This window comes from Myotis nattereri (assembly GCF_964212035.1).
Source record: "Myotis nattereri genome assembly, chromosome: 2".
In the NCBI taxonomy this organism is placed as follows: domain Eukaryota; kingdom Metazoa; phylum Chordata; class Mammalia; order Chiroptera; family Vespertilionidae; genus Myotis; species Myotis nattereri.
In genome coordinates, this window is record NC_138076.1 from 184,155,898 (window position 1) to 184,172,298 (window position 16,401).

The 16,401-nt window shown below is 37.8% G+C and overlaps 1 protein-coding gene across 2 annotated transcripts in view; it reads left to right on the plus strand.

Moving 5' to 3' along the window:
- The window catches only part of ST8SIA1 (ST8 alpha-N-acetyl-neuraminide alpha-2,8-sialyltransferase 1), a 143,615-nt gene extending 127,553 nt beyond the window's left edge, over positions 1–16,062 (plus strand). For both annotated transcript variants that reach the window (XM_081083331.1, XM_081083330.1), the window contains one exon: positions 13,582–16,062. In XM_081083331.1, coding sequence (XP_080939457.1) covers positions 13,582–14,068 — 487 coding nt within the window. In that variant the 3' untranslated portion in view covers positions 14,069–16,062. The remainder of the gene's footprint in view (positions 1–13,581) is intronic.
- Positions 16,063–16,401: the final 339 nt, after the last annotated feature.

The window sequence follows — 16,401 nt, forward strand, 5'->3', positions numbered from 1 at the left end:
TAGGTAGCACAGTTTAGCCATTTAGATAATGCATTTAGGTCTTGTGTGTATGTGTTTGTCTTAGACAATATATAGATAAATATATGTAAATATCAATCTATAATATTAGTACGTGTAACATGCAAATATATAATTTTGTATAAATATTGGTATACATAATATTTATGTTAAAGTATATGACTAGTATATTAGTTAGTGTTCTCCAGAGAAACAGAACCAAAAGGAAATATATAGGTAGATAGATGAGACTGAATGACAGAGAGATTGATTTGTTATAAGGAATTGATTATGGGGGATAGGAAGTCCCACCATCTACTATCTGCAAGGGGAACCTAGGAAAGCTGGCGGGTTAGCTCTAGTATGAGCCCGAAGGACCAAGAACCAAGAAAACCAATGGTGTAAGTTCTAGCCCAGATCCAGAGGCCTGAGAACTGATAGTGTAAATTCTAGTCCGAAAGCAGAAGACTGATATCTTAGCTCAGTAAGCAGGTAGAGGGAGTAAATTCTCACTTTCTCTGATGTTTTGTTCTATTCAGATACTCAAGAGATTGGACAGTACACACCCACAGTGGAAGCACCATCTCTTTTACCCAGTTCACCATACAATGCTAATTTCATCTGGAAATGCCCTTGTAGACACCCCAGAAATACCATTAACAAAATATCAAGGCACAAAAAAAAATATCAAGGCACCCTGTGACTTAGTCAAGTTGGCACAAAAAATTAACCATCATAACTACATAGAATCTTAAGTTAATCTATACTAATAAAAGAGTAATATGCTAATTAGACCAGGTTGACCAGACATCTTCCAGATGTCCGACTTCCTTATGGACAAACTACGGTGGCGGGGGCTGAGGCAGAGGCAGTTAGGGGCAATCAGGCCGGCAGGGGAGCAAGCAGTTAGGAGGCAATCAGGCCAGCAGGGGAGCAAGCAGTTAGGAGGCAGCCAGGCTGGCAGGTGGGCAGTTAGGGGGTGGCCAGGCCAGCAGGGGGGGAGTTAGGGGGCAATCAGGCTGGAAAGCAGAGGCAGTTAGAGGTGATCAGGCAGGCAGGCAGGGGGGCAGTTAGGGGGTGACCAGGTCGGCAGGGGGGCAGTTAGAGGTTGATCAAGCTGGCAGGGACCAGTTAGGGGGCAATCAGGCTGGCAAGCAGAGGCAGTTAGGGGCAACCAGGCAGGTAGGCAGGCATGCTAGTGGCTAGGAGCCAGTGGTCCCGGATTGTGAGAGGAATGTCCAACTGCCAGTTTAGGCCCCATCCTGGCAGTTGGACATCCCCTGAGGGATCCTGGATTGGAGAGGGTGCAGGCCAGGCTGAGGGACCCCCCCCCCCCCTTGTACGAATTTTGTGCACTGGGCCTCTAGTATTAATATATAAAGAAACCAATTTTATTTATTAATCATAATTATAAATCAATGAGTAAAATATTGCTTGTAAATAAAAATGAAACCCAGAAATGCAGTATGTATATGGTCTTTTCAGAGTTAACTAGCGATATTATATACTTTATGTTCTCATAGAATGCTGCTTTTAATTAAAATTCCATTGGTAGTTTGGAGTGAATAATTTTTATTGTTTAGCAACTATGATAAAATTCACTCATTTTTCAGTGTCTTTTCTCTTCGTTAGATATTAGAGATTTTCTTTTTGGAAAATTAGCAATTTTCTAATTTAAATCATTTCCTGGAATAGAACTATCTAAGTAGAGTGAATGTTTTTTTTCCCCCTATTATCCTTCCTTGTGAGGCAGCTTTTATTGCTAAACAGCTGTCTGAACCATGCTTTCCAACTTAGCATATGACCCAGCATGTGACTTTCCTCAGATATTCTGGGGGATGACTTAACTGCCCCACCTTATTACAAGACATCCCTGCAAGGTGATGCCAAAAGGTGTAGACTAACATGTGAAAATAAAAATAACCCAATAACAGATATAAATAAACTCTTTTCCTTAATTCATCCTTCATATATTTGGTCTCTTATCCTAATACATAATGATTATAGGGCATGCTATTAAGAAGGTTCCAGTATATGCACTGTTCTGTTTTTTGTTTGTTTGTTTACTTTCCCATTTTTGAACAGTGAGCAAAGAATGATGTTATTAACCCTATTTTAGAGAGATAGGAGAATGACTGCTGTGTATATGTAACATAAAATGTGTTACTCAAAATACTTCTTACTATAGACAGACAGTGACGAAAGACAGATAGAAATGGCAGAAATTGCCACGTGCCTTGCATCTAATATAGGTGTAAGTAGGGAAAATGGTTTACTTTAAAAGCTGATGTAATCTACTTGGATCACAACCTGAAATGGAAATAGATGCTCTGTTTTGAACAACTGTAATATAATTAACTCTTGGGCTCTGTTTTTACCTAGCCACAGAATCAACTGCTTTGCAGTCTCCTCAGGTTTGTTAGGGGATGTTTGCAGTTCATGACTTGGGAGAATTGAAGGTGAAATGAAATGAATATATGATTAGTCCTTGAAGTTGAAGAGAACAAGCAAAACACACCTCATCTCCTTCTTTGTTATTTTCTTCACTTTGCTGTTTCCCTCTCCATCTTTGTTCAGTGTGACAGAAAATAATGGGATCAGTGATTGGGAGGGGAGGGATTTTTGTTCCTTTTCTCTCTTTGTATCTCAGTCTCTGTATCACACAAGCTTCTGATTGCCTGATTTTGTCTTTCCTTTTTTTTTTTTGCATTTTAAATTAACATTCTCTTCCTTTTGTCCCTTTGTTTTCTATTGTTATGTTCTCTCTTTTTCTTTCCTTTTCCATCTGTCCCCACTCCTCCTCTTCTTTTTCCCAGATGATGGGATAAATTGGAGAGTTAGGGCAGTGATGGTGTGATGAGCAGGTTGAGTGTCTGAAAGGACAAGCAGCTCAGGTGAAGTCCATCTTGGTTCTGGGAGGTACATTAAATATGGCTGAAGGGATTTCCCAGGAATAGGCTTGAGATAGTATCTCTAGTATGTGATATAGTCTGCATGGGATGTTTTGGGAACCATGACATTCCACACTTCCAGTAGAAGATACAAAATCACTGAAAGTACCAGTGGAGAAGAAGGGGCCCAAGGTTGTGAAAAGCAGCCATGAATTACTGGGACAAGAGAGGGGGCCACTGACTTCAGTTGTGGTAGCCAACTTGGTGTCCAGAAGAACCAGAGGTACCAGCCACAGTTCATGGACAGCAGTGCTGGACCCGAAGGACAAGACAAGATCAACCACACTAGAGACAACCTAAGGATCCACCATTTCTAGGAGGAGCCAGAAGGTGAGGAGGAGGAGGAGAGATCTCCTGACGGGAAAACCAGCTCTGGCAGAGTTTTCATTTTAAGTAGATGTGCTATTTACCCCAAAGACTGTTTTACTTCAAAGACACTGAATTTCTTTTAATTGACAAATTTAAGGTTTTTTCATGGCATTAGCAAGAATGGGAGCACCAGAATAAGATGAAGGCACTGTAAGGCAGAAAAATTAGTAGCCTTTTCAAACAGGAGTTGTGTGTAAATTTCAATCCTGCTACAAGGGGTGTGTGTGTAAGATAGAAATCAGTATGTTAATAGAGGTCAATGATGAATGGTAGAATAGGAGATTATTGATTTATTTTTCCTTTTCTCTTTCATATTTAATATATATATTTTTAACTACTATATGCCAAACATACTTCTTTGTGCTTATCTTTATGTTTCAGTTGCTCCATATTTGTACAAGTACAATTTTTTTTTGCTTTTGTAAAGAGAAGATTATAATTCAGTATTATTTAAAAATTATCCAACTCCCTCATTGTGGTATTTGAATGAATCATATCCCACCATGTGAGTTATAAACCAGACCTTGGAGTTGACCTTCTGTTCTTGAGTATATGCTTTTGAGGTTGGTTAGTTGTAAATTCAAGGTTTTCAGGAATCACTTTGTAGAACTTTTATAGAGCTTAATTCTCATGCAAACCTTTTCAATCACAATTTGAGACCTATCATGTTGTGATTATGTACAAACCAGCAATCTGTCTTGATCTTCAGAAGCAGAGCACATTTGCCAGTTAGCACGATACCCTTGTGCTCAAATGGTCACACCCAAAATGGGTTAGGAGCTTCATGTGAAAGTCAAGTCTAGTAGTTGATTCTGTTTTTGCGATAATGATCTCTCTGTACCACACCAAATACAAGGGGTTTCCTTGCAGGTAGATCATGGAAACCCTGAAATGTCGTGGCAGCCTGCAAAAGTAGCCTTTGCAAGGTACAGGTGGCACATACTAGTGAGATGGTCCCATCTGCTTTCTCATGGGTATCAAATGCATCCTCTGATGGCTTTTGGGATTTGTACATGATTAGTTAATGATGATTTCCTTTTTAAAAAGCTCTCATCTAGAAGTCTCCCCAAATTAGTTTTATCTTTTGGCTTGCAATAGCCAGCATTCACCCTGCCAAGCCACCCAGCCAAAGGCAGCATGGATGGAATATTAGGTCCTCTTTTTGTTTCTCAGATTTAGTCAGTGGGCCGCACCATGAGGTCACATGTCCTCACATTCCACTCTCTCCTGGGTCTTAAGAGCAGCTGGCCTCCCCTCTCACTCCCCAGATCTGAGGGGAGAAGGATCCCTGCCTTCACACCCTTCCTAGATTTTCAGTTTCTGTTGAGTTTGTATCACAATAGAGAAATTCAAGTTACTTTCTAACTTTTCAGTTGAGAAATAAAGAGAGACTCTAACCCTAGGAATATAATAAATTTAAAACGCTACATGATTTAGATTTATAACAAAGATTTTACCAGCACATTTTTAAAATGAGTTATAATTGAATAATGGAATATGTAATTAAATAAACGATACCTAGAATAAATGTGCAGTATATTAAAACTGTTCATGCAAGTAGTTTCATTAATTGCTTTAAATTACATTTAGGAGGGCATAGATCAATTCTTTGTGACAAAATGGATGGTGTATTTTATAATATTTTGGAGAGATCTCATTGTTTTCTAAAACTCTGCTTATATTTAGGTTTTTTATTATAGAAAAGAGATTCTTTGATATTCTCTTTCTGCTTTAAATAAGTCTCTGATAAACTACATGAAATTGACCGTTTTCTCTAACTCCCTACACTTACTCTTTTCTTGTCGTTTCTGTTTACTGATAGCTTGGAATAACAGTCACATATTAAAAATTTTCAACAAAACAATGAAAAATGAGCATACAATTATACTCACCTCAGTATTCTAGTAATGTATATATAAACACATGCCAGCTATATCCTGCCTAGAAAGTATTTTTTAAATTGTTTATTTATAACTGGCATCCTTGGAGATAATGTTTATTTCTGTAGAATTCTTTAAGAATTTATTTCTCATCACTTGTTTTTTCACAGAGGAGAGGAATGGTGATGATGATGATGATGATGATGATGATGATGATGAAGATGATGATGGTGAAGTTTTAGATGAAAGCCAAAAATTATAAGACTTCTTATGTGCCAAGCACTGTTCTAAGTGCAGCAGCACACATATGAAGTCATTTAGTGCTCACAGCAACTCTATAAGTAGGTGCTCTTAGTACCTCCATTTTTTTCAGATGAGAAAATTGGGCATAAAGAGATGAAGTAACTTGCTGAAGGTTGTAGTTTGCCTGTGGAAGAGGCTGAACTTGCAGTCTTCTCAAAGTACCTTCTCTATTATTAGAAGCCACATTTTGAGACCATCATCTATATTAGAAAATTTTGTAAGATACATGTGGCAAAATCAATGGGCTTCCAATATGCAATCTGTTTTTTAGAATACAAGGTGATTGATTGCTTTGTGTCAACATTGACATAATTTTATTTTACTTAAAGGTTGAAATTCACAGATTAGAATATACCTCACTTAATTTTATGTCTCAAAAGGAATTAATATATGATTTTAAAGTTTAGTATACCTTAAAGTTCATATTGAAATTTAGGGAAATAAGAATAATTGCTATTTTGAGAACTATAAAAGTGAGAAACCATAAAAGAACACCTATCAGAAAAACAAGCATAACTTCATTTGTCCTGGAGAAAATAAAATTAAAAACGATTATATGATTCTTGGATGTTTGTCAAAAATTACCTTATTCTGTTTACAAGAAAATGAATTGGTATCTAGTGAGAGATTTATATTTCAGAGTGCTATTCAGTTTCTAATTACCCATTTTCTGGTTAAAGGCAAGGAAATAGTTTGCATAAAAACCATGGAAAGAAAATATTGCTTTACAAACAAGAAGGCAACCAAAAGTGTCTCATATTATCTTATTTTTCCTAAAAAATCATTTTATGTTTTTTTCTGTGGCATATTTTGAAATGAAACGAATGAAATGCATTTTGTGAAAAATTACAACGATGCTTAGACATTCACTCATTCTTTATGCATTCATTCATTCCACAGGGAATATCTACACTGTATCAGGTATAGTGTTATGCTTAGGGAACACAAAGATAAAGGACATTAGCTTTTTCTGAAGGAACTCAGCAAATGAGCCATAAAAATTAAAGAGATAATTATATTAAGTTCAGATTTATCCATCTCTGAAAGGATTGTCTTAAATTTTTATCTTCTTAGAAGCATCCCAGTTCAGTTTGGAATGCCCATCCTATAAATATTTTAAAAGTTTGCATTCTTTTTTCCCCCAAATATATTTTATTATTGTTTTTTTTTACAGAGAGGAAGGGAAAGGGATAGAGAGTTAGAAACATTGATGAGAGAGAAACATTGATCAGCTGCCTCCTGCACACCTTCCACTGGGGATGTGCCTGCAACCAAGGTACATACCCTTGTCCAGGATCGAACCTGGGACCCTTCGGTCCACAGGCCAACGCTGTATCCACTGAGCCAAACTGCTTAGGGCAAAAGTTTGCATTCTTAGGACGTATTTTAACATGAACTGTGTATGAATGGAATAGTTTGGTATGATGTGTTTTTTGCAGTCTGGTAAAATATTCTCCTGTGGAAGAGACACTCCCACAGGATAAGAAGGTACAGAGGAGGAAAGATTTGTAAATCAACACAAAATTAACGTTCATTGACAAAGGAAAAGGAAGCAACAGCTGTGTAAACAAACAGCTGTGCAAAGACAGAAAAATAACAGTGAGCAGCCATGAATATGGCAAATGGTCTAAAATATGAGAAAAGCAAGTAAATAATATGAGGAAATGAGTTAAGCCACTGGAAATTACTGACACTTTTGAACAGGAAGTAAATAATAAGGGAAGTGTTCAAATAAGAGTTCTTGTAGAGAAAAATTAGAAAAATATTTTATGTAGATGTGAACTTTAAAAATGAAATATGCTTAAGAGATGAATTAACTTGCACATTTATGAATCTTTTGTAAATGTGCTTTATATGGTACAAACAACAATATAATAATATTAAAAACTTAAGCCCATTTTGGCTCAGTTGGCCTGTGGACTGAAGGGTCCTGGGTTCAATTCCAGTCAAGGGCATATGCCTGGTTGTGGGCTCGATCCCTAGTAGGGGGTGTGCAGGAAGCAGCCGACCAATGATTCTCACCTATCATTGATGCTTCTAGCTCTCCCGCTCCCTTCCTCTGTGAAGTCAATAAAAATATATTTTTTAAAATGTAAAAGAATAAAATTACAACATAGTCCTAAGTTATTGTGTTGAAAGAGTAAACTTGAAACTCACAATTATTTTGCTTTGCATTTATGTGACTACTAAGGTGCCTGACTTTTCAAAGGGAAATATTTAATAACATAAGTAACTCATAAATGTATTCACCTTCTAAAAAATGAAAGCATTCCAGATGAAGCTAACATTTCCTTTGACCAATTAGCCAAAGAACATAAATGCATAATCCATGGACACAGACAACATAGTAATGGTCTGAGGGAAGGCAGGGCCAGGGCTGGGTGGATGGGGGCAAAGTGGGGGAAATGGGGACATCTGTAATAGTGTCAACAATAAAAATAAAGACAAATAAATAAATAAAGCTTCCCTTGACCCTTTACCCCTCCCCCATACTTACTACTCTCCCCATAGGTAGTCATTATTTTCAGCTTAATATGAATCCTAACCTTTCCCTGTGTATTTACACATGTATGTGTTACTATAGAAAATATACATCTTTATCTGGTATGATAATCCACTATACAAATTGCAGTAGTCATTATGGAATTTCTTTGTTTTTCATATAACATCTTGTCTTGGAAATATTTCCATTTCAATACAAATAGAGCTGTGTTATTAAGAGAACTGCTTTGTATCCATAGTCTGGATACAGCTGCTTTGCTATTCATGATCGACTTCTAGGTTGTTTCTGATTTTCTGCGTCCTTCAGCAAACATTCATGCATCTTGTCTTAGTGCCATGTGCCCAGCGCCCTTCCTGGCGCTGTGGATTTAGCAGTAAACAAAACAAAGTTCTCCTTGTGGACATTCAAGAAGACACAAACAATAAACAAAGACATGCACATGTAATAAAATGTCATGTAGTGACAGGTACTATGAAGAACTGCAGCGAAGGTGAGAGATGAGGTCAAAAAGGCTTCTCTGAGGGCTTTCATTTGAGTCAAGACCTACGAGAAGTGAGGGAGGTTGCTCTGTAAATAGCAAGGGTGCCAGCTGAGAAATGGAAGTGCTGGGCCAGGAGGTGTGTATATTGAAAGTGCCAAATCACCTTCTGAACTGTCTGTGACAATTCATACTCTTATTTGAAGCATGAAAATACCCATTTCTCACATTTTTCCTAATAATTATTAACATGCTTCTTAATTTTTACCAATTCAGTGTGTGGAAAACTGGGGTGTTTTTGTTTTTTTTTTTGCTGTAGTTTTAATTGGTATAAATTTCATGCTTGTGATTGTGCATATTTTATTTTAATTTATTTTATAAATTTATTTTTTCTAGTGTCAACTTTTTAAAAAATCTTTATTGTTGAAAGTATTACATAGATCCTCTTTTTTCCACCCCCGTAAACCTCTTCCAGCCCACTCCTGTCCTCCCTACCCCTCAGGCACTCACCACCCCATTGTCTATATCCAGGGGTTATGTATATATACGCATACAAGTTCACTGGTTGATCTCTTCCCACCCACCCTCCCCTGCCTTCTGTCTGAGATTCAACAGTCTGTTTGTGCATATTTTAATATGTATATTGGCCCTTTGAATTTGCTCATCTCCGACTTGGCAGTTCTAAATTTATAATATATCTTTATTATATATTTCTAAAATGTGATTGCTATTGTGTAAAGAAGCTATGATGTGGTTTTTATTTAAGACTATGTTTTTAGAGCACTTTTACGTTTGCAGCAAAATTGAGAGAGGAAAGTACGAAGATTTCCCATATACCTCATATCCACACACACACAGCCTCTGCCATTATCAGCATCCACACTGGAGTGGTACATTTGTTATAATGGATGAACCTACATCGACACATTATAATCACCTGAAGTGCCTAGTTTACATTATGGGTCGCTCTTGGTGTTGTACATATTGTTGGTTTGGACAAGTGTATAATGACATATTTCCATTGTTATAGTATCATGCAGTATCTTTTCACTGCCATAAAATCCACATTGTTATAGTATCATGCAGTATCTTTTCACTGCCATAAAATCCCTCTGGGCTCCACCTATTCATTTCATTCTTCCCTTCCAGCCCTGGGCAACCACTGATGGTTATACTGTCTCCATGGTTTTGCCTTTTCCAGAATGTCATTAAGTTGGAATCATGTAGTCTGTGGCCTTTTCAGATTGACTTCTTTAACTTAGTAATATGCATTTAATGTTCCTTCCTGTCTTGTCATGGCTTGATAGGTCATTTCTTTTTAGTGCTGAGCTATCCATTGTATGGATTTAATAGTTTTTCTATTCATTCACCTACTGAAGGACATCTAGGTTGCTCCAAGTTTTGACAATTATGAATATGCTTGTACAGGTTTCTGTGTGGATATACAATTTCAACGCCTTTGGGTAAATACCAAGGATTGCGATTGCTAGATTGCATGGTAAAGTCTAATTTTGTAAGAAACCATCAAACTGTCTTTCAAAGTGGCTGTACCACTTTGCATTTCCATCAACAATGAATGATGAGCCCTGGCTGGTTTTGCTCAGTGGATAGAGTGTCGGCCTGTGGACTGAAGGGTCCTGTGTTCGATTCTGGTCCGAGCACATGTCCAGGTTGCGGCTCAATCCCCAGTAGGGGGTGGGGGGTGCAGGAAGCAGCCAATCAATGATTCTCTCTCATCATTGATGTTTCTATCTCTCTCTCCCTCTCCCTACCTCTCTGAAATCAATAAAAATATATTTAGAAAAAAGAAAAAAAAAACAATGAATGATGAGCAACAAGGGATTTATGTATGCAAAAAAAATGGAAAGGTGCACGTACAGGGATGACTGGAACATAGGGTGAGGGCATGAAGAGTAGCTGAGTTATGAGGCTGGAGAGATAAGCTGGACACCACTCTTTTATAATTCTGATTTAATTTTATAATAATTTGGTAAAATTCAAAACCATTTCTGTTAAACTCTTGATTAGGATAACATTAAATATAATAAGTATGCCATAAATAGTTATTAAATTGAGTTAAATAATGCCATTTATTGAAGAATGGAGTAGATAAAAGTAATACAATACAATATACAGTATGGGCTGGTTTTTAAACAATGTTAATAAAATTAAGATATAGTAAATCTAAGACGTGTGTTCCTTTTCAAAGTTAAAACTCAAGGAAGGAAGACTACCCTCTTCAAGAATAATCAGTCAGCTTTAAGACAGGGAACAGAAAATCAATTGCCCTGATTGTATTGAAGCTGTCTATAATTCACCTTAGTATGTGGTCCACTACAAAAATAGGGAAAGTTCCACCAGCCAGCAGAGCCCTGTGGAATAGGAGTTATTTGGCGCAGCAATAAGGAAGGAATTGTTTAAGGAAACAAAAGGGAACAACTGGAAGTATACTAACTGCTCTAGAATGTTGCTGGTGGAATGAGACCTAGAATGTATCTCTGAGAACAGAATGGACATCGGAAGAATTTTCTCTTTTAAGGTCCAACAGTGTTTGAAAGGCAGAAGGGGATAATTCAGTACAAGTGGAGAAGTTGGATGTTTTAAAGAGAGGAAACCCACTTTGAACAAGAGTTCTTTAGAAAATGTGAAATAGTTTGTTCCATGACACAGTGGGGAAGAGGGACCACTTCTTCCTCTTAGAATTGCAACAAGGATGTCATCCTATATAATAAAAAGCTAATATGCAAATTGATCAAACTACAGAACAACCGGTTGCTATGATGCACACTGACCACCAGGGGGCAGATGCTCAATGCAGGAGCTGCCCCTTGGTGGTCAGTGCACTCCCACACAGAGGAGCGCCACTCGGCCAGAAGCCAGGCTCACGGTTGGCGAGCGCAGTGGAAGTGTCAGGAGCCTCTCCGGCCTCTGCAGCAGCACTAAGGATGTCCGACTGATGGTTGCAGGACTGTGAGAGGGTGCAGACCAGCCTGAGGGACCCCCGAGTGCATGAATTTCGTGCACCAGGTCTCTAGTTGAAGATATAAAGAAAGAGGTGTTGAAGGATAGATGCTGAGAGCTAGACAAATTACGTTAATGGCTTTGATCTTCTAAATAAGTATATCCCCTGGACACTTATATCACAATCAATAGGGAGTGCTGGATAAAAATTCATCTCCCTGGAAAACTCTCATCAGAAAGTGATACCACATCATGCCAACTATAGTTTGAGAACCACTGTTCAAACAAAGAAGAAAACTATCTGCAGTGTGTGTCTACATTATTGAGAAAGAATTACTGTTTAGGAGGAGAGGTAGGGATGGGCAATTAAGAAGATGAAAGATTGCCTGGGAAGTGTGGCTCAATGGTTGAGCATCGATCTATGAACCAGGAAGGTCACAGTTCGATTACTGGTCAAGGCGCATGCCCCAGTTGCAGGTTCTATCCCCAGTAGGGGGAGTGCAGGAGGCAGCCAATCAATAATTCTCTCTGATCATTGATGTTTCTATCTCTCCTCTCCCTTCCTCTCTTAAGTCAATAAAAAAATTTTTTAAAAAGGATGAAAAATTTAAAATTTTCTAAGCAGAGCCTATTTGGAAGTGGGGAAGTGGGAATTTCTGCTGGAGAAGCTAGCTCAGTTCAGTGTGCTTCCATGACTTCTTCTATGGTGAAGTGATTCCACCTAAAAATGCTGCGATCACTTCTCTATTTGTCAGAGCCCAGGAAATATTGCTACAGCAGGCTGCTGAAGTGAAGTCCAAACAAATTAGAGATGCTGAATCAAGGCCATGAAGAAAACTTGAGCAATTTCCCTTCCTTTGGACTTGAGAAACACACCTTTCATGGACGGCAAGGTTAATGGCACTGGTTGCTGCATAAAATCCTGTGGATTTGAGTAGTCAGAATTTTGGTTTCACATATTTATGATGAGCCCTGCCAAAGTGTCAGGCCGGACTCCTCCTGCTAGTTGTAGCTCAGCGCCATTCTCAGATGCTGCTGCTCCTTCTTCACATAACCTGAGAGGGGCGGCTCCCCTTCCCGGGAGAGAAAACAAGGGTTGCAAGGCCCTAGCCTATTTTATTGTCTTTTTCTTTTTGTTTTCACTTGAGCTACTCCAGCAACTTCTTAATTGGTCTTTAGTTCACCAGCCTCCTCCTCCTTCAGAACATCTTCTGAATTGCCAGAGTCACCTTTCTTGGCATGGACTGACCATTAAACAGATGGTGAAATATTTGTAACCCAGATAGTAAATCCTGTAAGTACTTACTGCTGTGAAGACGCCCCATCACCACAGAGTGAAGTCCAAACAAGTTAGAGATGCCCAAGTTTTTTGCCACATGCCTCACCTGTCACCACAACCATCATTCCAGCCTTGCTTGTTACAGGAACACTGAATCCTCATCACTGTTTTAGTACACTGTATGCCCTTGTCAGTGACCAAAGTGTCCCCAAAATTGGGTCATTAGATCTTTAATTCTCCAATGTCTGACACATAGGGCGTGTGCCATAAATTTTACGTCAACATAGTTTACCTTTCACTTCATATAATCCAAAGTGAAAGAACATAGGAAAGAAGTGTTCTTTGGTGCAAGCAACATGGGCAACTCTTAGCATCATTTTATAACAAGTCTTTTTTTTTTCTATGTAATATTATGGTTATAATATAGCGTTGATTAATCTGAATACTTGTAGCATCATAGAATTTCAAAGTGAAGGAGTATTTTAGAAGGTGTTCCTTTGATTTGCAGATGAGGAATCAGTCCTGTGCTTATGTCAGACCACACAAGTAGCTTTTATCAAAATCCTATTCAATAACCAAAACTTTTTGAATTCATAGGTATTAAATCATCCTTACATTCTAGGCAAATAAAATGTGGAAGAGAACAAAATGTGCAATGTACTTTAGTTAAGAGGAAATCTCATTAAGGACTCTTAACCTGAGTCTAGGCTGCTGAGGTGGGGAAAAGCCACGCTACTTGATGAGAGATAATTGGAAGTTCAAGGATATATGAGCTATCAAGTCCATCAGAAGAACAACAGAGTGGGTGTTGATGATTTTCTTTTCTCCAGGGTAATTGAGCCTCTTTTTCTCTTTAATAGGTTTCAGAACCTGCTGTGGTCCAGAAAGACATTTGTGGACAACATGAAAATTTATAACCACAGCTACATCTATATGCCTGCTTTTTCTATGAAGACAGGAACAGAGCCATCCCTCCGGGTTTATTATACACTGTCAGATGTTGGTGCCAATCAAACAGTGCTCTTTGCTAATCCCAACTTTCTGCGTAGCATTGGAAAGTTCTGGAAAAGTAGAGGAATTCATGCCAAACGCCTGTCCACAGGACTCTTTCTGGTGAGCGCAGCCCTGGGCCTCTGTGAGGAAGTGGCCATCTATGGCTTCTGGCCCTTCTCTGTGAATATGCATGAGCAGCCCATCAGCCACCACTACTATGATAATGTCTTGCCCTTTTCTGGCTTTCATGCCATGCCGGAGGAATTTCTCCAACTCTGGTACCTTCATAAAATCGGCGCACTGAGAATGCAGCTGGGCCCATGTGAGGCTACCTCACTCCAGCCCACTTCCTAGGGACAGTGGAGAAAGGAAGAACTAAGCCAGGGTATTTTTGCTAGGTTTTCTACAGGACTGCAAAAGGAAGTGGTGCAGTTATTTCATGGATTTGCCTGGGCCACTTGAAAACAGCAACCGCAATCCAAAGGAAACTCTATTTTTAATGTTGGCTTGGAGGACAAATAGGAAGATGTTTTATGAAGTATTTGATAGCACATTGTGGATTTGCAACATTCTGATGAAATGATTGTTGGTCAAGCACATTTACATGGTTTAAATCGAGAAGGTACAGTTCACAAATAAGGCGGAACTCTAGTTGTTGAAGTTGAAGAGTTCATCAAGGTTAATAAAGGAAATGCCAGGGCAAAGTGTTACTGATTATCAATATAAGCTGGCTTAATTTAAAAAAAATTACTTACGAAGACTGAAATTCAAACCATAGATTTTTTAAAAGTTATTATTTATTTTTGTCCTATTTAGGGGAAGTGAATAGGTAATGGGGTAGATTTTTTAAAAATCCCTTACTGAGTATTAAGGACACAAAACAGTACAGCTGATATTGTGATTTGTTGAACCAAGTGTATGTTAACTGTAGTCCCCCTCCATTTAAAAAATGTTAAATAAGAATTACCTCCTCCTCCTTTGTCAAGTCTACTTAGACAATGTGAAACATTGTTGAATTTAGACTGTGTTGGTTCACAGTCTGAATAACATGAACCATTTTTCCTCCTCCTCAGAATGTAGGGCATACATTCAATTTTAGGTCTGCATTTTATAAGCCTGTTTGCATTATTGTTATTTTAGTGCACAGAGAGTACAAATGTGAATGCGTTATTTATTTGCAAATTATTTGCATAATTGTCTTTATAATTTAATGTTCAGAGATGAAGTAAAGCACAATGTGGTAAACTTAGTCTCTGGAAGACAGATTGGAAGGCTCCTCCCTTTTCTATCTATCATGGTATATTCACTCTGAGAAAAGCATATGCGCGCACACACACACACACACACACACACACACACACATACACACACAACTTAACAAAGCTCATTCCCATGAATCCACATGACTGGTATTTCAAAAATCTGTAACTAGTGTTGGAGAGTTCCAAATGTATTATGTACCTACCCCCCACACCCTGTTATAAGACAAACCAGCTTACTGGTTGCTGCTCATAATGCTTATACCAGCTTGAGATGCAAACTTTACCCCCAAATGCTTACCCCAAATGAACAGAATTGTTTTACTCATTCTGACTCTCTCCATCATATCACAAATGGACCCTGTGTTGAGTATGATCATATTAGATAGATTCATACAAGTAAAGGGGTGTGAATTAGTAGCTATCTATTCTCATAGTAGCAGATAGGACTACTTTGAAAGCCAAACTCTGACAGACTACAAGCAGCCAAATGTGTTTACATATAAGAGAAAGGTAAAGGAAGCCTTTTATTATCTTTGTTCTTTGAGATGCCTTATTCTAATAGGAGATGCTAGAAATCACTATCTTTATTTTTTTAAGTATCACCAAAATTTAGGTAAATTGTGCCAAAAAGTTTTTTTATATTTTAATGGTAGAAATTTAGTACACAGTACAGATTAAGACAGGTGGCATTTTAGGTAGGTTAATCTAAAAGTTATCAGGATAACAATGCCCTTGGGAAATATCTACATCATTGAAATAGGCAATTTCTAAATAAGATTGAATATGAAGGTTATTATAGAAATCAACAGTTGAAATGTGAGTGGTTGATAAAACACACATTATACTGATACTTAGAAAGTTAAGAATTTTAGAGTATTGATTCTGTGCAGAACTGATTGGCTATTTTGATGCAATATGGCAGGAAATATGTAGTAAGAATGCACTATTGAGTAAGCTGTGTTAAATATGCTCTATACATGCAATCCTGAATATATTTCCTCTTTTGAGCTATTGTTATTATTTAATAATTACCTTAAAAAAGAATGCATTGTAACCTATATACTTACTCAGAAGTATAAAAGGGCTAAAAAAAAAAAAAACCACACATACAAATGTAAATAAAATATGTCATTCAGATTAGTGTTTAATTGTTAAAATGTAATTAATGAGCTCCATAAAGCCAGAGAATCACAGTTCCATTGAAAGTACTGTCTGGAAATGTTTCATCTTGTTATGATTCCTGGGATAGATTTGTGCAATAGGTTTGTACAATGTTTAGTTATAAATTTGTGGTTTCTGAAGGACAAGACCGATCCCAAACTCATAATGTTTACTTGGACCATTGCTTCTCAAATGGGGTGATTCTCCTCCTCCATCTGGTGACATTTGGCAATGTCTGAAGACATTTTTGATTGTCATGATTTG